A 25,546-nucleotide genomic window follows, 5' to 3' on the forward strand; every position below is an offset into this window, starting at 1 on the left:
TTTTTGGCACAATCTTTAGAATTTTATATACACAGGCAGGCTCTTCAGAGAAGCTGGCTGCGTAGGAAGATGCTGGGCTCACTAAGTCCTGCTGATCACTTATATTCCACCCACATCTGCTCAATAACCCATAAAACCACCAGAAGACTAGCAGAATGGACTCTCCAGAGTCAAGCGTACACAAGTGGCCCATGGAAGAGGGTAGGAAGGGCGGAGAGGTGGTGCGCACTACATGGACTGGTGGGAGGGATCCGGGGCAGAGGGGGGCAGCGTGCCAGGCAAGGCGGAGCCCCCAAATATGGCTTGCAAAAGCGGAGGGGCTGGATTCCATGAGTTCGGACAGCCAGCGGGACTTGACATCTGGAATGTTAAAAGTCAACAGCCCTGCTCGGAGAGCAGGAGGGCAAAAGGACACCGGATGGGAGAGGTGTTGAGCCCCAGAAGACAGAGCTCGGCTCCACAGGGAACAAGGGTGCTCTCCAGCACCATCTCCCTCTCCCATCCCCGAGCCGAACTCCCAAAGGGAACCAGTTGCATCACGAACTTGCTTGCACCTCACAAACACCCAACGCTGTGCTTCTGTAGATCCATCCCTTTGAAGGGTCTGTCAGCTTCCCTCCTGGTGCTGCAGGGCCCTTCCCGCAGGTGACCACTGACAGCAAACTGAGCTGAGCCTACCCCTCCCTCCCTGGTGCACCTTGCGGATCCACCCCGGCTAATACGCCAGATCCCATACAAGCAGCACCGCAAGCCTGGCAGTGTGCAAGTAGCCCAGACGGGGGCCACGCCACTCCACAGTGAGTCCTGCCCCAGGCAGAGGGGAAGATAAGGTACACACCAGTCTGACTGTGATGCCAGCAGTTGACTAGGAACAGACATTGGGTGTGACTATGGCCCCGCCCACCAACACAAGTTACTCCAGACAGTACAGGGGAAGTGCCCTGCAGTTCTGTGCCACCCCACAGACTATCCAAAATGACAAAATGGAAGAATTCTCCTCAAAAGAAACTCCAGGAAGTAGCGGCAGCTAATGAATTGATCAAAAACAATTTAAGCAATATCACGGAACATGAATTTAAAATAATAGTCATAAAATTAATCGCAGGGCTTGAGAAAAGCAAAGAGGACAGCAGAGAATCTATTGCTACAGATACCTTGGGACTAAGAAACAGTCATGAGGAGCTAAAAAATGCTATAAATGAGGTGCAAAATAAAATGCAGGCGACCACAGCCCGGATTGAAGAGACAGAGGAGAGAATAGGTGAGCTAGAAGATAAAATTATGGAAAAAGAGGAAGCTGAGAAAAAGAGAGATAAAAAAACCCAGGAGTATGAGGGGAGAATTAGAGAACTAAGTGATGCAATGAAACACAACAATATCCTAAATGTGACACAGGAAACCATCAAAACCCTAGAGGAGAAAGCAGGCAACAACCTCTTTTACCTCAGCCGCAGCAATTTCTTGCTTAACACATCTCCAAAGGAAATGGAATTAAAAGCAAAAATGAACTATTGGGACCTCATCAAGATAAAAAGCTTCTGCACTGTAAAAGAAACAATCAATAAAACTAGAAGGCAACCAATGGAATGGGAAAAGGTATTTGCAAATGACATATCAGATAAAGGGCTAGTATCCAAAATCTATAAAGAACTTGTCAAACTCCACATCCCAAAAACAAATAATCTAGTGAAAAAAATGGGCAGAAGACATGATTAGACACTTTTCCAAAGAAGACATCCAGATAGCCAACAGACATGAAATGATGCTCAACATCAGTCATCATCAGGGTTATACAAATCAAAGCCACACTGAGATACCACCTCACACCAGTGAGAGTGGCTAAAATTAACAAATCAGGAAACTATAGATGCTGGCGAGGATGTGGAAAAACGGGAACCCTCTTGAACTGTTGGTGGGAATACAAACTGTTGCAGCTGCTCTCGAAAACAAAAAATTAAAAATAGAACTACCCTATGACCCAGCAATAGAACTGCTAGGACTTTACCCAAGGGATATAGAAGTTCTAAGTCATAGGAGCACATGTACCCCAATGTTTATAGCTGTGATTTCAACAATAGCCAAATTAGGGAAAGAGCCTAAATGTCCACCAAATGATGAATGGATAAAAAAGATGTGGTTTATATATACAATGGAATATTACTTGGCAATGAGAAAGAATGAAATCATGCCATTTGCAGTAACATGGATGGAACTGGAAGGTATTATGCTGAGTGAAATAAGTCAGTCAGAGAAGGACAGATATCATGTTTTCACTCATATGTGGATCTTGAGAAACTTAACAGAAGTCCATGGGAGAAGGGAAGGGGAAAAAATAGTTACAGAGAGGGAGGGTTTGCCTCTGTATTTAAGAGAACAAATTGAGAGTGGATGGGGGTGGGGGAGAGGGGAAAATGGGTGAAGGGTATTGAAGAGGGCACTTGTTGGAATGAGCCCTGGGTGTTGTATGTAAGCCAATTTGACAATAAATTATATTAATAAAAAACCCAAAACAAAAACCCAAAATCCTACAGGACAAAACAGGCAGCAACCTCTTTGACCTTGGCCACAGCAACTTCCCACTAGACATGTCTCTGGAGGCAATAAAAGCAAACATGAACTATTGGGACTTCAAGATAAAAAGCTTTTGCATGGTGAAGGAAACAATCGACAAAACTAAAAGGCAACCGACAGAATGGGAGAAGATATTTGCAAATAACATATCAGATAAAGGGTTAATATCCAAAATCTATAAAGAACTTATCAAACTCAACATCTCCCAAAAATAATCCAATGAAGAAATGGGCAGAAGACATAAATAGACAGTTTTCCAAAGAAGACATCCAGATGGTTGACAGACACATGAAAAGATGCTCAACATCCCTCATCATCAGAGAAATACAAATCAAAACCACAATGAGATACCACCTCACAACTGTCAGAATGGCTAAATACAACAGGTGTTGGTGAGCATGTGTAGAAGGGGAACACTTTTGCACTGTTGGTGGGATTGCAGACTGGTGCAGCCACTCTGGAAAACAGTATGGAGACTCCTCAAAAAATTACAAATAGAGTTACCCTATGGCCCAGCAATTGCACTACTAAGTATTTATCCAAAAGATACAAAAACTGCTGATTTGAAGGGGCATATGCACCTTGGTGTTTATAGAAGAACTATCAACAATCAACAAAGTATGAAAAAAGCCCAGATGTCCATCGACTGATGAATGATTAAAGAAGATGTGGTATCTATATATACAATGGAATACTACTCAGCAATCACAAAGAATGAAATCTTGTCATTTACAACAATGTGAATGGAACCAGTGTGTATTATGCTAAGTAAGATAGAGAAAGACTGATTTCACTCATATGTGGAATTTAAGTAACAGAACAGATGAACATAGGGAAGGGAAGCAAAAATAAGATAAAAACAGACAGGGAAGAAAACCATAAAAGACTCTTAAATACATTATAAAAAACTAAGAGTTGCTGGAAGAGAGGTATGTGGGGGGATGGGCTAAATGGCTGATGGGCGTTAGGAAGGGCACTTGTTGGGATGAGCACTGAGTGTTATATGTAAGTGATGAATCACTGGGTTCTACCCCTGAAGCCAACACTACACTGTATGTTAACTAATTGAGTTTAAGTAAATAAAAAATTTTAAAAAGGTTGTTTGAGTTTTCCTTACAGGGAGACTAATGTTGCTATATTATGAGAGTGTCCTGTTACATCCCATAACCCCCTGCACAGGTCCTGAGATTTGATGTCTGTATTTGTCATGAGACTAAAATGCTTTCAACCAAAACGTGTCTACTGTTCATGCTTCTCAGGCTGGGTTTTCACTTACCCTTTACAGTTACCCTGGGAATTCATTATTTCTTCTGTCTCTCTGACATACATATGATTCATTTTCCTTTTTATTAGTCCAGATTTATAATTGTTCTCAGTATGAGGACCGGTATAAACCATTACACTGTACAAGGGCCCTCTGTCGTCTTAGAATTTCTCCATTTCTACATGAAAGGGCCTCCAGGATAAGGTACCTAACCCATATTTAGCCTTAATCATGTTTATTTGTTAAATGCCCTAGGGATTGACCTTAAAAAGAAAACAGCATTTTATATATTTCTTTTCTGTAATCTCAAGGCCTTCTATGAAATTGAAGAATGGGTTCATAGGCTCTGTTCTCTAAAATATTCATACACAATTGACCATCACTCCAACCAAAGAGTCAGAGGAAAACCAAAGAGAGAAAAGAATTATGACACATGCAATTAAACCTTAGTGGTCTCACCTTAGCCAATTAGATCTGCAGCAATCTCATTTCAAATAAGGTTACATCCTGAAATATAAGATTTGGGGGAACTTTTTATCACATGAATTGGTAGAGACACAGTTTAACCCATAACGATTTATTCAGATATTCTTAGTTTTTACCTAATGTTCTTCTTCTGTTCTAAGATCCAGTTCAAGGATTCTTTGTGATGTTTAGTCATGATGTTTCCTTAAGCTTCTCTTACTGAGAAACTTTCTTAGACTCTCCTTTTTTTTTAAATTTTTTTAACGTTTATTTACTTTTGAGACAGAGAGAGACAGAGCATGAACGGGGGAGTGTTAGAGAGAGAGGGAGACACAGAATCTGAAACAGGGTCCAGGCTCTGAGCTGTCAGCACAGAGCCCGACGCGGGGCTCGAACTCACGGACCGTGAGATCATGACCTGAGCCAAAGCCGGCCGCTTAACTGACTGAGCCACCCAGGCGCCCCTAGACTCTCCTTCTTTTTTGTACCTTTGTCCATACTTACTGAGTGGGGATTATGCCTGACATCCTTCAGGGCCAAGTATTTACACTTGTTCCTTGAAATATCTGCATGGGAATATGTCTCTTCTCCTTCCATTTATTCATTTATACAACCAGTTAACAATATGGATCATGGACAGATATTTTAGACTTTGAGTTTTAACCCCATACTATTACATTTATTTGGTTGCTCAAATCTTTCCAGTTTTGCCCAATGGGAGCCCTTTAATTTGGCTCATGAGGTCCTTGACACACCCTGTCGTGTGTGTGTGTGTGTGTGCGCGCGCGCACACGCACACACACTTGCATGTATGTGGTGGGTGTGCATGGATGCGCTTGTGTTTGTTTTGAAGGATTCTTCACTTTCTGACACTACAGGTTACTCTATGCTCATCCTGTGTAATTCCTGACTAGGAATTAAGCATTTCTCCAAAGAAGCCTACATCTCTTCCCTGGAGAACAGTATTAGAAGGCAGTATGTGGGAAAATGCATCTCATGGCTATGAGGCATCATTGCTTCCAGTCTTGTTCAGATGACAAAGACATATATATGAGTACACTAACCCAACAATGTGCACATATTGGTGACTATTCCCATATTACACATGATTCCAAACTGCCGTCTCCAGCTCTAATCCATGACCACACACTTCACTTAAGTCTCTTCCCTTGGTTATAGCTGTGACTTTCCATTCGTAAAGTGAGCAATCTGGCCCCCCCCCCACCATTTACTTGCTTGTTCCGTTCCAGTACATAGTGCAGCCAATTCAAAATAATCTACCTGTTCCCCCATGGGATACCACCTTATCTCCTAGAGTTCAGAACTTGCATGCAGTTTCTTACGTCTTTACATGTAGAGGCTCCACTCATTTTCTTTTTTTTTTTTTAATTTTTTTTTCAATGTTTATTTATTTTTGGGACAGCGAGAGACAGAGCATGAATGGGGGAGGGGCAGAGAGAGAGGGAGACACAGAATCGGAAACAGGCTCCAGGCTCTGAGCCATCAGCCGAGAGCCTGACGCGGGGCTCGAACTCACGGACCGCGAGATCATGACCTGGCTGAAGTCAGACGTTTAACCGACTGCGCCACCCAGGCGCCCCTCCACTCATTTTCAAAGTCACACAGCTCAGCAGCTTTCTCCCAACCCCTGCACCGAGGTGGGTTCACGCATTTGTCTTGGAAGTCAATAGAATTGTCACATTCTGCATTCCATCATGGGCTCCAACTCTCCTAAATTAGTTTTTTGCATGTGCATTCTAAGGTTCTGTCATGTGGCTGTACAGTTTTCCATGAGTTCTGGCAATGCCATAGTGTCATTTCAGGGTCATTATACTATCATATAGAATAATTGTATTGCTGGGAAACATTTTCCTCTCTTCATATGATCAACTCTTTTTCTACTTTCAGTCCCCCAGGAACCACAAATGTTTATACTCTCGAGAGTTTTGTCCTTTCCAGTATGTGCTATAACTCTAATCGTCCTGGGAACCATATCCCATTTTATAAATGTACCACCTATTTGGTGGCATCTTAGTTGGTTCCAGGTTTGAGTGATTAGAGATAAACCTGGAAAAAACATCCCTGTGCAGATTTCTGGTTGGTTTCAATTTTTAGTGTTTGTGAATGAAACTGCTGTAGACATTCACATGCAGTTTTTTTCCTATGGACAAATTTTTTTGGGTTTATTTTTATAATTTTGTAATTTTAAGTTGGCATCTATTTCTCAAATCAGGAACTAAGACAAAAACTAACCAGCACCATTTATAACCAATTGGTAAAATATCATACGCAAACAAGACTGACTTTTTCTTCAAGAAGAGCATGGGTGTAATTGAGGTCCCATGATAAGTTCAGAGGCAAAATAAAATGTTTCATTTATTTAAAAAAAAAAGAAAAAAATAATATGATCCAGCCTAGGAGCAAAATACCCCAGAAAACAAAACAAAAAAAAACAAAACAAAACGAAAACATCTGTTTCATGAAGACTCTTTGTCTAAGAATGGTCTGCTCAGAGTGAATTTGAGAACAGAAGGGACAGGAGGAGCCTCAATCACACAAGGTGTCGCTGGATGGACCTGCGCCCAGAGTATCAGCAAAAGAATAAGGAGCATCACAGGCCTAGCTGAGCAGGCGACTGCTGGTCTGTTCCCTCTCTTTACAGACGAGAAAGCAGGTTTTTGTCTCACTTCCCCACAGGCCTGGAACACTGTGCGAGCACTGCCACTGCTGTCCCACGATGAGCAGTAATAATCAGCCTCGTCCTCAGCCTGGAGCCCAGTGATGGTCAGGGTGCCTGTGTTGCCAGACTTGGAGCCGGAGAATCGATCTGGGACCCCAGAGGGTCGATTGCTATTACCATAGATGATGGTTTTGGGGGCCATTCCTGGGAATTGTTGGTGCCAGTTCACAGCATAACCACCAATATTAGAGCTGCTTCCAGCGCAGGAGATGGTGACCCTCTGGCCCAGAGATCCAGACACTGAGGGCGGCTGAGTCAGCCTAGACTGGGCCCAGGACACTGTAAAGGGGGGAGAGACAGAGAAGGTGATGCTGGTATAGAGACAGGAGGAAGAAGCAGGGCCCATTTTGTCCTCCCAGGAAAGTGTGTCCCTTTCCCCTGTCCCCACATCAGTCACCTGTGCAGTGAGCGAGGAGGATGAGGAGGAGAGGAGACCAGGACATGGTGGAGGTTATCGTGGATCCTTCCTTCCTTCTGCAGGCCCACAGCTGAGCAGACCTCCCCTAATGTCTCCCTTCCCCTCTTCATCCTCGGAGAGAGGGAGGGCCCATCCATGCAAATGAGAACCTGAGCTCTAGATCCCTCACTGGGCGTGGTCAGGTCCCTTGGCCTTCAGTGAGGTCACAGCTGTGAGCCTTGAGCAGAAAGCACAGGCAGTGCCAGGTGCCAGGTCCCAGCTCTGATCACCCCTGACTCCTCTGAAACTGGCCTTGAGCTCCCCCTAATGTCCAGACACAGACACACCATTGTGTGACATGGTGACCAGAGCTCATCAGAGACAGCTCTTGCCTCCTCACTGCTCTGTCCACTATTTCCTGCATTAGGACCAAGTCAAGTGTCCCCTTATATGTCTTCCCATCACCTAAAGGCAGACTCTATGCTCTACTCAGATTCTTCAGGGTGAGTCTGTCCATGTCTCTCTTGGCTATTCATGGGTCTGGCCTGATGAGGTGTCTCTACACAAACTCTTAGATCAGGCTCAAGTCCAAAGCACTGACAGGTCCCCATGGACACATGGCCCCTTTTGTGGAGGTCACTGCATCTTTCCTCTTATGTGATTCCTCCCTGGTTTCCAGGATTTCCTTCCTCTGAGGTTCCTGCAGCACTGAGGAGATGGGGAGAGATTCTCTCCAGGTTGTGCATAGAAGTCCTAGTGCCCATGCATAGAGGGGTTACTCACTGAAAATCTTTGTAATCCATTATGATTTCCACCTGCTTAAAACAACAGTTCTGCATACATTGTGGGCAGTGATTCCCTCCTAGGATCTGTTCTCCCAGCGCACAGTCTGCAGGAGCCCTGCCATGTGAGGCTGTGTGTGGCACTGACCTCAGAGCACAAGGAACAAACCTGTAGGAAGTTCTAGGAGAAAATGAATAACAATTGTTCTAGGAGAAAATGATAACAATCTTCTGACAAGGATCTGGTGACAGAGATTATGTATTAGTCACCACTTAGCCAAACCTGCATATAAATGGGTGTGTCCTTTTACATAAAATTCATCTCATTAAGATTGATTTAATTTCAATGCTGATGTCATTGAGAAGATGGAGGTAAAATCATTAGTGTATTTTTCCCAGGTCTGTGCTTACTCCAGAGAGAATATGGATGGAGATTGTGGTTTAAAATCAAGGATGGAAAAGCAATGGAATAGGAATGCCTTCTGTTTTCAGATGAATAGGAGTCTATAAAATTTTACTAAAGTAGTTTGATTTTTTATTAATTTCTTCTTATTTTTTTTTTAGTCATGAGTTTTATTATCATGGGTCTGATTTAGCAGGATGGAAAGCCCAACATGGTATCCAGTGAAACCCTATAAGGGGCCTGTTCCTTTGAATCTCAGAGCCATCTTGGTGATGGAATTATTAAATACTGAGAGAGGTTCCAGGACAAAACTATTTGGGGTCAGAATTGTCTCTGGGGTGTGCAAAGTTGTATCCCTGTGCCTTGTGTCCAGGATATTCAGGACAGAGCAAGTACTCATTCATCCACCCATGACTAAAAGAATGAATTTCTGTTACCCAAGGCCACCTGGACCCAGAAGTTCCAGGTCATTCAAAGAACCCACATGTGAGTGGTGGAGAGGTGGAGATAAGGGGGACTGTGTCCCTGAGGTCACAAGCCTTGTGGCTCTGGGTTGGAACAGTAGAGTTTGCTGTAAAAGTTCACCCTGTCTGGAGGTGTCGCTGAGGGAGTGTCAGCCCAGCCCTGACAGCAGGGGGAGATTGTGTGTCACTTCCCTATGGCCTTGGCCTCATGAGAGCAGCATTCAGGCTGCTGCTCTCAGAATCAATGTACCACACAGCCCCTCAGGTGCAGATTGGAGTCCAGAGATGGTTGTGGACTGAGCTTCCCATGGGGACAGAGACCTGCTATAGGTTTCCTGATATCGGCCTTGTCCCGGGGGAGCTGGTGTTTAGTGCACATCCTGGCTACCTGGTGACAGGACCCCAGTTACACTCATTATTCCTGGGGTTTTCTGCTAATGGGGATTCTGCCTCCCAGTTACTGAGATCCTGAGGATGGCTGGGTGAGCATAGGTTGTCCCTTCTGGAGGGACAAAGAGGCCTAGGAACTGAAGAGTCAAAAACAGTAGACACTCAGAGAGAGGGAAGATCCTGTGTGTCTATGAGTGTGTGTGTGTGTGTGTGTGTGTGTGTGTTTCTGTGTGACCAAAAATGAGGCCAACTGGCCCTCAGTTCTTCTTGTGGCTTTCTTACACTGTGAAAGATGGTTCTCCATAAAAATCTATCCATGAAGCTGATTCTCTGTTAAAATGTTCAGGACCCTGGATTCTGGATTAAAAGGGCAAGGGTCTGAAAGAATTTTTCTTGGAGGAGTATTTAATTCGGCAGTGAGGACTCCTTTGAGAACAGACCTGTTAGCAATTCACTGAATCAGAAGTCCAGGTCTTATTGAGTGACAGGAATCTGTCCCATTTTTTTGTCTACAGACACAAAGCTTATAGTCATCCTATCCTCAAGTGTCAGAGATCACAGGACAGGGGGTGAGCACACACCCCCTCCTTCCTGCCCCCACACCACAGCCAACCCACAGCCCTCTGGATCCCCAGGTGTCTCCTGGGATTGAGTAGGACACAGAGATGGGCTAAAGCTTGTGATATAAGGGATAAGAGGAGAATGTTTCCATGGGGGATCTACTGTCCAGATAGTTCTTAAGAAAGATTCTGGGGCATAAGAAAAATGATTATATATTTTGACGTTTGCAGGAAGTCTCTGGAAGAGAATCACACCCCCTGAAAGGCTAAGGGAGCCCTGCTGTCATCTAGTTTTTAATAGTTCAACTATTATCACAACCAATTTTTTTTCTTGACACCTTGGTGTCAAGGTGACCAGGCAGGAGGCAGGGTGGGAGAGATAGCACCCCCTCCTGTCCAGGGTGAAGGTGAGTGGGAGGGTTTTTGGAATAGGAAAGAAACTGCATTTTCTCTTTCCCTTTCCCTGCTGATTTCTTCACTTCCTTATACCCCTTGTCCCTCCTCACTTACATCAAGTCATGGGTCATCATTATCACCATACTCCATCCCTCATCACCCACCAAGGATGAGTCTCCTCACCTCACCAGCCCCCTCCCCACGCCCATGGCATCCACCAGGATGCTTCTTCTCCCCCTAAATCTGCCAGCTGACTGTGGCTGCAGGTGCACACGGCCATGCTGACTGCTCCCATCATGGATTTATGAAACTCCCTCCGGGGTGTCCCTAGTTCAGACACTCCATGACCTTTCATTTCTCACATTCCTTCCTGTAATCCATTGTTATGTCTTTCCCTGTCTGCAATACATAGTCAGATTTTCCTCAGTTTCTTTGTAGTTAGAAAATATCTTCCATTCAGACTCCACACTGGAAAACAGAAAGTAGAAAGTAAGTTATATGGCATCACCTACTAACTGTTGATGTACTCAGTTGGTTTTCTCATTCAAGACAAAAAAAATGTTCAATTTGTTTTTCCAATTTGCTTTCATATTTTTCAGGGAGTTTGCAATTATTTTTTAAAACAGATTGCACACGTCTCAAGATGTTTACTTGGCACGTTTACCTTTTTGGTAATACCATTAGAATCACTTTCATTATCTTTAATTTATGAAGAAGTATAATTCTTCTTTAAAATGATTAAAATAAGTAATACAAGTTTTATTTTATATATTTCTAATGGTTTTACTGAATTATTTTATCAGTAAAATATTTTTAAAGTAAGTACCCTGAACTCACTATGTAATATGTTTCTTCTCTCAAATAAAAACCCTGGGGTCCCTGGTTTGCTCAGTCAGTTAATCATCTGACCCTTGATTTCAGCTCAGGTCATGATCTCACGGTTCCTGGATCAGGCTCGGAGCTGACAGTGTGGAGTGGGCTTGAGATTCTCTCTCTCCCTCAATCTCTGCCCCTCCCCCCCTCAGAATAAATAAATAAAGTTAAAAAAAAACTCGACTCCTTCTCATTACACTTTACTTCTCATTTTAGTTAGATTCGTTTTGTATTAGTAAGAAATTGAAGAGAAATATTAAGTAGTATTGGCCATAGCAATATTCTTTGATAATTTTTACCCTCTATGTCAATGTTAGATATAAGATAAAAAATGAAATAAAACAATTTATTTTTTATCTGCCTCTAATTTCCCAAGAAGTATTCTTTTTGTTAGTGTTTGTTTATATTAAAAATACGGAAAATTTCGGTGTTGAGGTAATATCCAGCTAATGGTGATATTCCTGTTAACAGTATGTGCCACAGCCGCCAACACTGATGTCATTGTTCAGTGTGCAGGTGAGTCTGGTGATGATTCCAGGGATTCCGAGAGGGAGGGTGGCTGGGACAGAGAATCTGCAAACACCGGCATATCAGAATGAAGAGAAGGGACAATTTGCAGCTATTTGGAACCCGAGCCAAAGGCATTTGTCTCAGGCTAGGGGGCTTTCCTGAGGCCCTGAGGGCTGTCTACTTATGCGGTGACAGTGGAGCATGAGGAGGACAGGGGTCAGACCATGGTGACACAGCCTCTTCTTAGGCCACAGAGCTGGGGCTGGGCTGCCTCTGGCTTCTTTTATCCCCTCCCCATGGAACTCACACAGGTGGGGCTTCTCATGCACATGTGACCCATCCCTGCCTCTCCTTGTATGCACACGCAGGGTCTGGAGCCTTTGGATAGGAAGCCTATCTGATGTTCTAGTTTTCCCCATGACTGGGCCTGGAGGAAGCAATTGTTGAGACCACACACAGGTCCGTGTACAGGGGACTCAGCCAGGCTCAGAGAGGGCATGCCTGCCCAGTCCCCTTAGGAAGCCAGGGCCAGGCCCTGAGGCCTCCTGTCGGCTGGGACCCCTGTCCTACAGAAACCCCCAGACATGGTCTTACATAGCCCCTGGCTGGTCTCCACGAGAACCCCTCCTTCGTTCCCTTTGTGCTCAAATCTCTTTTTCTCCTGCTTCCCTGATGCTTGTGTTTCCATCAAATGAGACTGGCCCTCCAGGGAAGGACAGAGATACCATCCTGGTGTGCTGTCCCTGATAATGCATCCTCTGTGGATGGGAGTCAAGGGGAAGGACATAGGCAGTCCTGACCCGGGAAAGCCTATGAACTGCTGTGGAGCTGAGGACAAGACACAGGGAACAGAGAACAGAGGGGATCTGTCCCCGGGAAGGGCTCAGAGGAGATGGGTTGACTCTGGGGGCAGAGTGTGGACAGGAGCTCTCTTAGGGGACACACACCTTCACTGAGGAGGACACACATTGTGGGAATGTGAGGCCTTTCTGGAGCAGGACAGACAGGACTCAGCAAACCCTGATGCGGCTGCTGCAGGTGTGGGGATAGAATAGGACCTGGGCAGGGCAGGGACCACTACGGCGCCATCCTGTGACCTCCACTCCATGTGCTGGGAGACTTTTAATACCAGCTATGCCTGTCATCAGTGCTGCTTATTAGAGATAGAGCTCTGAGGGAAGTTCCAGGACAGAACTTGAGACAGGGATACCTGGAAGGGGACACTGGGCAGAGGGGCAGCTGGAGGAAGATGGCAGCAGAGGAAACAGGGAAGGGAGAAATGGCACAAGTCCCCGGATGGGGTATAGGGAGATGACTGACTGGACCCTGGGCTATGGGAGAGGGAGGGATGGTCCAGAGTGTCAGGTGGATGGATCGTGATACTACAGAGATAGGGGTGCCCCGAATGTCACAGGTGAGGTCAGGTGGGAGAGCAGGTGGAGGGTAGGTGATGGGTCTGCTGTCCCTGTGTCACATTGAAACCATGGTGTGAAGTGTGGAGAGGTGTAGAAATGTCACAGACAATCAAGGCTGCAGGAATGCCTTTCCTCCCCTATAGGAAGAATGCAGTTGTTACAGTAACTGCCTACCTGAGAGCTTTGTCTGCATGATTGATTCATCCATTCAATCACTCACTCATTCATTCTTTAAGCAAATGCATATGGAATGTCCACATGTGTCAGACTGGAAGTATAATGGGGGCAAAGACAGGGTCTAGGTCACGGCAGCACGAGGAACTGATAATTGAGCATGATGGCGATGGTCCCATGGCTACTCCAGGGTCTGAGGACTTCACTGTGTCCCCCAGAGGTGCTGAGGGCTAAGATGTGTGAGTCTCCCACAGAGTCTTCCCTCCCAGGCATGCAGCTTGGGGCAGAGGTAGTTGTCTCTGTGCCTGCAAGGACCTGCAGGATTACAAGGCTCTCATTCCCTGAGACACCTCAGCTTTGACCTATTTGGGGTCCAGGTGCAAGAGGAGGCAAAGAGAGGAGGTCACAGTTCCAGTCCTGAGGACACCGCCATGCACTGAGCTCTGAAAACTTCAGACTCTGTGCTCCACTATTGATAGACTCCTGGTGGCACTGAAAACCTCTCCTTTCTCCCCATCAATGGTTTTGGGGAACAGACTGTTTTGTTCAGCCCCCTGCAGGCGTTTTTTCCCTTTTTCTTTGTCTCCAGCTACTTTTGCGGGGGGGGGGGACTGCTTTTCTTGCACGATCCTGATGCACTGCGCTCCCCCCACCTCCTTCTCTTTCTCTTTCTCTCTTCCCTCAGCGAAAATGGCTCCGTACCCTCTGCAGATTTTCTCTCCCCCAGATGACCACTCTGCATCGCATACCTGTACAGTTCTGTGGCTCAAGTTGCACAGATTGTTGCGTTAACCCTCAGATCAATTTCCTAAGTGTTCAAAATAGTTTGGTGCTGATGTAGCTGCATTTCAGGGATGTGGCAAGTTCAGGGTCTCCATGCTGCTCTGCCATCCTAACTCCTCCTCCCCCAAATCAGGTTTTTGTTTAGTCTTTTGAAGATGCATTTTTAAATGCTTATTTATTTTTGAGAGAGAGAGAGAGAGAAGGGGAGGGGCAGAGAGAGACAGAGACACAGAATCTGAAGCAGGCTCCAGGCTCTGAGTGGTCAGTGCAGAGGCTGATGAGGGGCTCGAACTCACGAGTTCTGAGATCATGACCTGAGCCAAAGTCGGACACTTAACCGATTGAGCCACCCAGGCGCCCTGACAATCAGGATTTTGATAAGAAAATAGAACAATCCACTTACTAACCTTTACATGAAAGTGGATAATACACAAATATGCAAAGGAGAAATGACACGTGGACAAAAATCAAAAATGAAAAAAAAATAATACTGTTAACCTCTCTTAATAATAAATAAAAGCATACTTTACTAGGAAATAAAAATGGTTTCATTTAAAAAATAAATAAACAAATTTCCGAAAATAAAAGCAGACCAATTTCCTTAGAAAAAGAATAGACAATTTATTAGGAACTTTTCCACAAAAAGGCATAAGATGTGATTAACTTCACAAAAAACCACTAGCAATCTTCAGAGATCATAGTTTCATTTGCTTGCTTCATATATATATATATATATATATATGAAGCATATATATATATATATTCAAATCATCAAAAAACAATGGAAAACAAATTCTTATAGAAAGAAATATACAGTGATACAAACACTTGACACATAAAATACAGAAAAAGGAAAATTGTGGAATATTATGAAATATTGATATAAATATTCTAAATAAAATATCAATAGTGGGATACCCTTGTCAGACTAAAATAGTCATATACTATGACCACATGTGAGTTTTTGCAGATATGGAGTGGGATTACACATGGGTGATTCCTCTAAGATAAGACAACAAATTAGTAAATCAACAGATGAAAATCACGTGATCTCTCTGGACTGTGAAAGGTCATTTGCATAATTGAAAGCAAAGTTTTTAAAAATTATTTTATTTATTTTTTAAAATTTACATGCAAGTTAGTTGGCATATAGTGCAATAATGATTTCAGGAGTAGAATCCAGTGATTCGTCTCCTACACATAACACCCATAGCTGAACCCAAGTGTTCTCTTTAAGGCCCCCTTGCCCATTTAGCCCATCCCCCCAATAACAACCACTCTAGCAACCCTCAGTTTATTCTCTGTATTATAAGAGAATATATATATCTTTATATTATTTTTATAATATAAATATATATAATTATATAATATATATATATTATTTATATAATATAAATATATTATAAATATAAATATATTATTATATTATTTTAAATATATTTTTATATTATTTTTACTTCCTTTCCCTTCTGTTCATCTATTTTGTATCTTAAATTCCACACATGGGTGAAGTCATATGATATTTGTCTTTCTCTAACTAATTTCGCTGAGCATAATACCCTCTAGTTCCATCTACATTGTTGCAAATGGCAAGATTTCATTCTTTTTGATTGCCGAGTAATACTCTATTTTATATATATATATATACCACGTCTTTATCCATTCATCTGTTGATAGACATTTGGGCTCTTTCCTTACTTTGGCTATTGTCAATACTGCTTCTATAAACATTGGGGTGCATGTGCCCCTTCAAAACAGCACCCCTCTACCCTTTGGATAAATACATAGTATTGCAATTGCTGGGTTGTAGCGTAGTTCTATTTCTAATTTTTTGAGGAACCTCCATACTGTTTTCAGAGTGGCTGCCCAGTTTGCATTCCCACCAGCAATGCAAAAGTGTTCCGCTTTCTCCCCATCCTCACCAACATCTGTCTTTGCCTGAGTTTTTCATTTTAGCCATTATGACAGGTGTGAGGTGGTAGCTCATTGTGATTTTGACTTGTATTTCCCTAATGATGAGTCATGTTGAACATTTTTTCATGTGTCGGTTGGCCATCTGGATGTCTTCTTTGGAAAAGTGTCTATTCATGTCTTTTGTCCATTTCTTCACTGGATTATTTGCTTTTTGGGTGTTGAGTTTGACAAGTTCTTTATAGATTTTTGATATTAACACTTTATCTTTTATGTCATTTGCAAATATCTTTTCCCATTCCATAGGTTGCTTTTTAGTTTTGTTGATTGTTTCCTTTGCTGTGCAGAAGCTTTTTATCTTGATGAAGTCCCAATAGTTCATTTTTGTTTTTGTTTCCCTTGCCTCTGGAGACATGTTGAGTAAGATGTTACTGCAGTGGAGGTCAAAGACGTTTTTGCCTGCTACTTCCTCTAGGATTTTGAAGGCTTCCTGTCTTGTGTTTAGGTCTTTCATCCATTTTGAGTTTATTTTTGCGTATAGTGTGAGAAAGTGATCCAGGTTCATTCTTCTGCATGCCATTGTCCAGTTTTCCCAACACAATTTGCTGAAGAGACTGTCTTTATTCCATTGGATATTCTTTCCTACTTTGTCAAAGATTAGTTGGCCATACGTTTGTGGGTCCATTTGTGGGTTGTCTATTCTGTTCCATTGATCTGAATGTCTGTTTTTGTGCCAGTACCATACTCACTTGATGATTACAGCTTTGTAACACATCTTGAAATCCGGAATTATGATGCCTCCAGCTTTGATTTTCTTTTTCAGGATTGTTTTGGCTCTTCAGGGTCTTTTCCAGTTCCTCACAATTTTTAGGATTTGTTTGTTCTAGCTCTGTGAAGAATGCTGGTGTTATTTTGATAGGGATTGCATTGAATATGTAGATTGCTTTGGGTAGTATTGACATTTTAGCAATATTTGTTCTTCCAATCCATGAGCATGGGATATTTTTCAATTTTTTTGCGTCTTCTTCAATTTCTTTCATAAGCTTTCTATAGTTTTCAGTGTGTAGATTTTCAGCTCTTTGGTTAGGTTTATTCCTAGCTATTTTATGGGTTTTGGTGCAGGTGTAAATGGGTTTTATACCTTGACTTCTCTTTCTGTTGTTTCATTATTGGTGTATAGAAATGCAACCGATTTTTGTGCATTGATTTTATATCCAGCAACTTTGCTGAATTCATGGATCTGTTCTAGCAGTTTTTTGGTGGAATATTTTGGATTTTCCATATAGAGTGTCATGTCATCTGTGAAGAGTGAAAGTTTGACGTCCTCCCTGCCTATTTGGATGCATTTTGTTTCTTTGTGTTGTCTGATTGCTGAAGCTAGGACTTCCAATACTATGTTAAACAACTGTGGTGACAGTGGACACCTCTGTCATGTTCCTGACCTTAGGGGGGAAGCTCTCAGTTTTTCCCCATGGAGGATGATATTAGCGGTAGGTCTTTCATATTTGGCTTTTATGATCTCGAGGTATGATCCTTCTATCCCTACTTTCTTGAGGGTTTTTATCAAGAAAGGAGGCTGCATTTTGTCAAATGCTTTCTCTGCATCTATTGAGAGGATCATGTGGTTCTTGTCCTTTCTTTTATTAATGTGATGTATAACATTGATTGATTTGCAGATATTGAATCAGTCCTGCATGTTAGGTATAAATACCACTTGATTGTGATGAATAATTCTTTTAATGAATTGTTGGATTGGTTGGTTAGTATCTTGTTGAGAATTTTTGCATCCATTTTCATCAGGGAAATTGGACTATAGTTCTCCTTTTTAGTGGAGTCTTTGTCTGGTTTTGGAATCAAGGTAATTCTGGCCTCATAGAATGAGTTTTGAAGTTTTTCTTCCATTTCTATTTTTTAGTACAGCTTCAAAAGAATAGGAGTTACCTCTTCTTTAAATGTTTGGTAGAATTTTCCTGGAAAGCCATCCAGCCCTGGAGTCTTGTTTTTTGGGAGGTTCTTTATTACTAATTCAATTTCTTTACCGGTTATGGGTCTGTTCAAATAATCTATTTCTTCCTGTTTCAGTTTTGGTAGTTTATATGTTTCTAGGAATTTGTCCATTTCTTCCAGATTGCCCAGATTGTTGACAGATAATTGCTCATAATATTCTTCTTCTTCTTCTTCTTCTTCTTCTTCTTTTTTTTTTTGTATTTCTACAGTGTTGGTTGTGACTTCTCTTTCATTTCTGATTTTATTTATTTGGGTCCTTTCCTTTTTCTTTTTGATCAAACTGGCTAGGGGTTTATCAATTTTGTTAATTATTTTAAAGAACCAGCTCCTGGTTTTATTGATCTGTTCTACTATTTTTTTGATTTCCATAGCATTGATTTCTGCTCTAATCTTTATTATTTCCTGTCTTCTGCTGGTTTGGGGTTTTATTTACTGTTCTTTTTCCAGCTCCTTAAGGTGTAAGGTTAGGCTGTGTATCTGAGATCTTTCTTCCTTCTTTAGGAAGGCCTGGACTGCTATATACTTCCCTCTTATGGCTGCCTTTGCTGCATCCTAGAGGTTTTGGGCTGTCAGATTATCATTTTCATTGGCTTCCATGTACTTTTTAATTTCCTATTTAACTTCTTGGTGAGCCCATTCATTCCTTAGTAGGGTGTTCTATAATTTCCAAGTATTCATTGTCTTTCCAAATTTTTTCTTGTGTTTGATTTTGAGTTTCATAGCATTGTGGTCTGAAAATAAGCACGGTATGATCTCAATCTTTTTGAACTTGCTGGTGGCTGATTTGTGACCCAGTATGTGATCTATTCTGGAGAATATTCCATGTGCACTCGAGAAGAATGTGTATTCTGCTGCTTTAGGATGAAATGTTCTGAATATATCTGTTAAGTCCATCTGGTCCAGTGTATAACACAAAGTCATTGTTTTCTTGTTGATTTTCTGTTTAGATGATCTGTTCATTGCTGTTTAGTGGGGTATTGAAGTCCCCTACTCTTATGGCATTATTATCAATGAGGTTCTGTATGTTTGTGTTTAATTGATTTATATATTTGGGTATCTACACATTGGGGATATAAATGTTTACAATTCTTAGATCTTGGTGGATAGACCCCTTATTTTTAATATAATGCCCTTATTCATCTCTTTTTACAGTCCTTATTTTAAAATCTAGATGGTCTGATATAAGTATGGTTACTCTGGCTTTCTTTTGGTGACTATTAGCATGATAGATGGTTCTTCATTCCCTTATTTTCAACCTGAAGGTGTCTTTAGTTCTAAAATGGGTCTCTTGTAAACAGCATATAGATGGATCTTCTCTTCTTATCCATTCTGTTATCCTATGTCTTTTGATTGGAATGTTTAGACCTTTGCATTTAGAGTGAGTACTGAAAGATATGAATTTAGTGCCATTGTGTTGCCTGTAGATTTGGAGTTTCTGGTGGTGTTCTCTGGTCCTTTCTACTCTTTGTTGCTTTTGGCCTTTTTTGTTTTGTTTTGTCTTTTCTTCTCTCAGAGACTCCCTCTTAAAGTTTCTTGCAGGCTGGTTTAGTGGTCACAAACTCCTTTAGTTTTTGTTTGTCTGGGAACCTCTTTATTTCTTGCATATTTTTCCAATTCAGCACATTGAATATGTCCTGCGACTCTTTTCTGGCCTGCTAAGTTTCTGTGGATAGGTCTGCTGTGAACCTGATATGTCTTACCTTATAGGTTAAGGACTTTTTTTCTCTTGCTGTTTTCATAATTCTTTCCTTGTCTATTTTGTGAATTTGACTATGTTATGCCTATTGATAGTTGGTTTTTGTCAAATCTAATGGGAGTTCTCTGTGCTTCTTAGATTTTGATGTTTGTGTCTTTCCCCAGGTTAGGAACGTTTTCCATTATGCTTTGCTTGCATAAACTTTCTACTTGTTTTTCTCTCTTTTTATCTTCTGGGACTCCTATGATTTGGATGTTATTCCTTTCTAGTGAGTCACTGAGTTCTCTAATTGTTATATTGTGCTCTTTTGCCTTAGTTTCTCTCCTTTTTTTCTGCTTCCTTATTCTCCATAATTGTATCTTCTACATCACTAATTTGCTTTTCTGCTTCATCCATCCTTGCAGCCATGGCATCAATTTGAGATTGCAGCTTAGTTATAGATTTTATTTCTTTTATCTCCATAGAAAGGGATTCTATTCTTTTTTTTCAACTCCAGTTAATATTTTTATTATCATGATTCTAAATTCTAGTTCAGACATCTTACTGATATCTGTGTTGATTAGGTCTCTGGCTGTCATTTCTTCCTACTCTTTCTTTTAGGATGAATTCCTTTGTTTTTTCATTTTGGAGAAAGAAAGAGAATTAATAAAATAAAAAAGAAAAATTAAAAAGATTAAAAAAGAAACAAAAAAATCAAATAAAGGAAGCTAGATCCTAGGTATGCTTTGGTCTTGTTGTTGAAAGAAGCTTGATTGAATAGAGAAAAAAAGGAATGAAAAGAAAAGAAAAAAAAGTAAACGTTTAAAAATTAAGAAAATGTATACAATAAAACAGAATAAAATGAGTTGAAGAAGGTAAAATAGAATAAAAACTAAATTTCCAAAAAATGTAGTCAAAAATTTTAAAAATTATATGAAAGTGGAAAGTAAAAAATAATTTTTTTTCTTTCTGTATCCAAGAATAAGAAAGAAAAGAAAAAGAAAAGAAAAAAAAAAGAAAACACAAAACAAAGAAATGAATAGATGGACCAGCAAACAGAATGAAATCCGAATGAAATTACATCCAGTTTCCCCTATAAGTCAAGCTATGAAGCACTTTATAGTCCATACACTAAGGAGTGGGAGAGACTTGTGGTGTTCCTCTAGGGCTTGGTTGGTGCAGTTGGTCGGGGCTTGGTGTCATGGCTCCATTCTCCACTAGGTGGTGCTACTTAACTTAGTGAAGTGGATTGGTGTGGCACGGTGTGCGGGATGTGTGTTGATGCATGGGAGAGGTTAAAATGGCGTCACCTAACTTTCCAGTCTCTAGATCAGAACTTTGTGCTCTATCTGGCAATCAAGCACCCCTCCTTGGTCTCTGGGGTCCTTCCATTCCCCACTTCTATACTGTCCCTGTCCAAGACAGCCTGCCAGGCAGCACCTCCCTCCCGAATTTTATGTCATATGGGGCTGTATTTCCAAACCCTTCACTTCTGAGGGCCCTGCCACCTGGACCCACTCCAACTCTTTCATGGATGGTCTCCCTAGGCCATGGCCAGATGCCCGGCTTGCCCCCAGGAAAGTTCCTTCAATCACGCAGCTGTAGAGGCTCAGAGGTGTGGCTGGATGCCGGCCCGCCACAGAATAAGTTTGTGCGATCGTGTAGTGGTAGCATTTCAACGCAATAACAGCACACTACCCACGTCAGGTTTCGCCTCACCCTGGCGTTTCCGTTCCGATACCAGCAATTGTGTTCTCCGCGGTCCGCTGGGAGCTTTGCCTGTGGGGAGTCCGTACAACCTCTACCAAATGCCCTCCCAGCAGGGTACCAGGGAAACTGCTTCTCCCATGTGGCCCGTCGATCCCTCAGACCTCACTGCCTGTCCTTGGGAATTTGGTCTTCCCACCAGCACGCCGCCAGGTAATGCGCTGCAGTGTTTCCAGTGCTGTCCTGCCCTGGTAATAGAGTCATAATGATACCAAAACCCTCTCCTTTCCGCTTTCTGCTTTCTCCCTTTCTTATTCGGGCACTTATGGGTGCTTCCACTCTTTCTCTCCAACTACTTTTGCGGGGAGTGCTTTTCCTGTATGTTCCTTCCTTTCTCTGTCCTCTGTCCCCAAATACCATTCCCTACCCTCTGTGGCTTCTCTCTCCCCCAGTTCACCTCTCCGTGCCAAGTACCTTCCAAGTTCTGTGGCTCAAGTTATGCGGATTGTTGTGTGAATCCTCAGAGCAATTTTCTAGGTGTGCTAGAAATAGTGGTTTGGTGCTGATCTAGCTGCATTTTAGGGATGAAAGAAGCCTAGAACTTCCATGCTGCTCCACCATCTTGGTCCACTCCACCTGAAAGCAAAGCTCTAATAAAAACCACATAAAATGGAAGCAGACAGAGATTTTATAATGTGATAACACACTCTCTACCCACACATCAGACTCAGTCCCACAACCAGAAAATTAGCTAATGGGGTGGGGACGGGGGGACATTTCTATAAGATGAAAAGACTAATCTGAGCTAAACACCATTATTATTCAACATCTTTCTGCAAGTATTATACAATGAAAGTGAAGAAGAAAAGTCACTGGTTGGATCTCAGCACTGATGGGAATGGACAGGGACTCATTTCAAATGACTGAAATATATGTTTCAGCTATAGGTAATCCAGGGCTTATGCTGCAGTGAGAGAAGAAATCATCCCAAAGAGCAAAAAAAGTACAGACATTCTTATTGAAGACTAATAAGAGGATTACATAGGTCTGGAAACTTCTAGAAATGGGTAAACGACCAAGGATGGAGATCCTGGATTCGTCAGAGGTCAGGTGGGAGTTGAGAACACTGGACCTACGACCCCCAGTCCATGAACTTCGGTGCAAAGAAACCTTGTGTCTTGCCTGATGGGCAAGATGAGCTTCCTTGTGTCCTTTGAGACCCTTTGTATAGGAAGGGGCTGCTGCGAGTGACTTTGGGGACAGAAGGGAAGGAGGAGGAGCCCTCACTCCCAGGTGGTGCTGCTGCGTGCACTGGGGCCCATGGTGGCAGCAGCAGGAGCATCAGAAGCAGAAGTCACAGGCTGAACCTGAGCAGCTGCTGGAACCTTGCCCTCCTAGCAGATGAGAAAGGGGTTCTGCTTTCAGTTCTCATGGGCCTGGGACTCTGTGTGAGCCCAAGTTGCTGTCACAGTGGGGGTGGGGGGCAGGGAGGAGCAGTCTTATCCTCAGACCTCAGCCCCGTAATGATCACAGAGTGAGAGTTTCCAGACACGGAGTCAAAGAATGAATCAGGGTCCCCAGAGGGTCTAACCATCATAATAGATGAGGATTTAGGGGCAATTTTTGGGAACTGTTGTTATCAGGACACATACTGGACACTCCTGATGTGTCCTGACTCAGACAGAGCTGAACATTGTGTCCCTGTGTCTGCTGTGACCTGTCATGGACCCTGTCTTCAGGACAGCCTGCCCCTGGAATGCAGGAATTTGTGCTCAGTTTGAGAAAATCACACAATATCTTGCTCCCAATGAGAGGCTTCAAGGAGAAATTTCAGAGAATGTGGAAAGACTGTAGACAAAATTCCTTGAGGTGGGTCTCAGACCCCAGTTTATATCAAAGCAGCAGCTCAGTTGGCCAAAAAGTGAGGGATAGATGGGAAGTCCCATTGCTGGGAGGATAGCAGGTTTTTGTCTCACTTCCCCACAGGCCTGGAGCACTGTGTCAGCACCTTGAGTAATGTCAAGAGACTGGCAGTAATAATCAACCTCGTCCTCAGCCTGGAGTCCAGTGATGGTCAAGGAGCCTGTGTTGCCAGATGTGGAGCCAGAAAATCTGTCAGGGACCCCTGAGGGTCGATTGCTACTACCATAGATGAGGAGTTTAAGGGCCTTTCCCGGAAGCTGTTGGTACCAGTTCATACCATAAATATCAATGCTGTTGGTGCCTCCACTGCAAGAGATGGTGACCATCTGGCCCAGGGCCCCAGACACTGATGGCGGCTGAGTCAGCATAGACTGGGCCCAGGACCCTGGAAGTGGGAGAGACAAAGAGAAGGTGATGAAGAATCATGTCACACATGTTATCCCAGGACCGCTTCCCTTGTCCCCACATTTAGTCACCTGTGCAGTGAATGAGGAGGGTGAGGAGGAGAGGGGACCAGGCCATGGTTGAGGTCATCACTGATCCTGCCTTCCGTGGCTGAACAGCTGAGCAGATGTCCCCTAATCTGTTCCTTCTCCTTTTCATCCTCTGAGAGAGGGAGGGCCCATCCATGCAAATGAGACCCTCAGCTCTTCGACATTTCAATGGCACTGGGTCAGGTCCCTCTGCCTGAGGATGTCAGGGTGGAGGGAAGGGGAGGGGCTCTGTTGGGTAAGAGGGTGGTGAGGTCACAGTTGTGAGCCCTGAGCAGAGGGCACAGGCAATAGCAGGTGGCAGGTCCCGGCTCTGGTCATCTGTGACTCCTCAGAAACAAGTGATATGTGCCCCCTGGTGTCCAGGCCTGGACACAACATTATGTGACATGGTGACTAGAGCCCATCAGAGAGAGTTCCCGCCTCACTGCTGTGTCCACTGTCCCATTCCTTCAGGCCAGGCCAGGTGTCCCCCTGTGTGACTTCCCATCACCTCAGGACACACTGTGCTCTACTCAGGCTCCACGTAGTGAGTGTGTCCATGGCTCCCTTGGCTGTTGATGGGGCAGGACTAAGGTGGTGACTCTTGTACAACCACACAGATGAGGATCAGGGCCAGAACAGTGATGGGTCCACATTGGCACCTGGCCAGTTCTGGGCAGGAGGCTAATTTCTTTCCTCTGCTTGTTTCCTTTCTGGTTTCAAGGTTATCCTTTCCCAGAAGTTCCCTCAGCACTGAGAAGACAGGGAGCCCTTTTCTCCAGGTTGTGGGTAGATGCTCTCGTGTGCCTTCCTAGGGGGGTTACACACTGACCATCTTCGTCGTCTGTCACTACTTCCACCTCCGCGAAACAACAGTTCTCCACACCCTGTGCTTAGTGCTTCCCTCCTAGGATCTGTCCCCCCAGCACACAGACCCAAGTCTGCAGGAGCCCGGGTGTGGCACTGACCTCAGAGCACGAAGGGCAAACCTGCAGGAAGCTCCAGGAGGGAAGGAGTGACAGCTGCGGGTGCTCTGATGGGGACCTCGTCTCAGACTTTATGTGTCTGTCACCACTTGGACAACTGCTACCTCAAAATGAATGTGGGTGATTTTATACAAAATTCAGTTCAGCAAGAATTATTTAAAGTCAATGACACTGTTAATGGGAAGATGCGGGTACAATCATGAGTATGTTTTCATAGATTCGTGCTTATTGCAGAGAAATTATGGATTGAAATAGTAGTTGAGAAAATGGATGAAAACCTAATGGAAAAGACGTGACTTTAGTTCTTGGTTTAATCGGGGTCTTGTAAACTTGTTTCTAAATCACTTCATGCTTTTGGGCACCTGGGTGGCTTAGTTGGCTAAGCATCCAACTTCAGCTCAGGTCATGGTCTCACAGTTCATGGGTTGGAGCCCTGCATCGGGTTCTATGCTGACAGCTTGGAGTTTGGAGCCTGCTTTGGATTCTGTATCTCCCTCTTTGCCCCTCCCCCGCTCATACTTGCTCGCTCTCTCTCTCTCTTTCTCAAAACTAAATAAACATTATAAATTTAAAAAAAATAAAAAATAAATCATTTTTATTACTGTTGTTATTATTATTAATTTATTTTTTAATCATGACTTTGCATATTAGGTCTGGTCCTTCAAGAAGGAAAGCCC

At 43.1% G+C, this 25,546-nt stretch overlaps 2 protein-coding genes and 1 gene segment (V, D, J or C); all 3 read right to left on the bottom strand.

Moving 5' to 3' along the window:
- The window catches only part of LOC124518352 (immunoglobulin lambda-1 light chain-like), a 550,070-nt gene extending 542,523 nt beyond the window's left edge, over window positions 1–7,547 (bottom strand). Inside the window, exons 1-2 of the mRNA XM_047088336.1 lie at window positions 7,438–7,547; window positions 7,016–7,319 (exon numbers count right to left, since the gene is read on the bottom strand). Of these exons, the coding sequence (XP_046944292.1) occupies window positions 7,016–7,319; window positions 7,438–7,483 (350 nt within the window). The 5' untranslated portion in view covers window positions 7,484–7,547. The remainder of the gene's footprint in view (window positions 1–7,015; window positions 7,320–7,437) is intronic.
- Window positions 1–25,546, bottom strand: part of LOC124518350 (immunoglobulin lambda-1 light chain-like) — a 677,956-nt gene that overhangs the window by 589,969 nt on the left and 62,441 nt on the right.
- Window positions 1–25,546, bottom strand: part of LOC124518353 (immunoglobulin lambda-1 light chain-like) — a 721,987-nt gene that overhangs the window by 557,240 nt on the left and 139,201 nt on the right. The gene's annotated exons all lie outside the window — the stretch shown is intronic.

Source organism: Lynx rufus, unplaced genomic scaffold, assembly GCF_022079265.1.
Source record: "Lynx rufus isolate CCGP_SWC_20201006 ecotype Redwood Valley unplaced genomic scaffold, mLynRuf1.p SCAF_24, whole genome shotgun sequence".
In the NCBI taxonomy this organism is placed as follows: domain Eukaryota; kingdom Metazoa; phylum Chordata; class Mammalia; order Carnivora; family Felidae; genus Lynx; species Lynx rufus.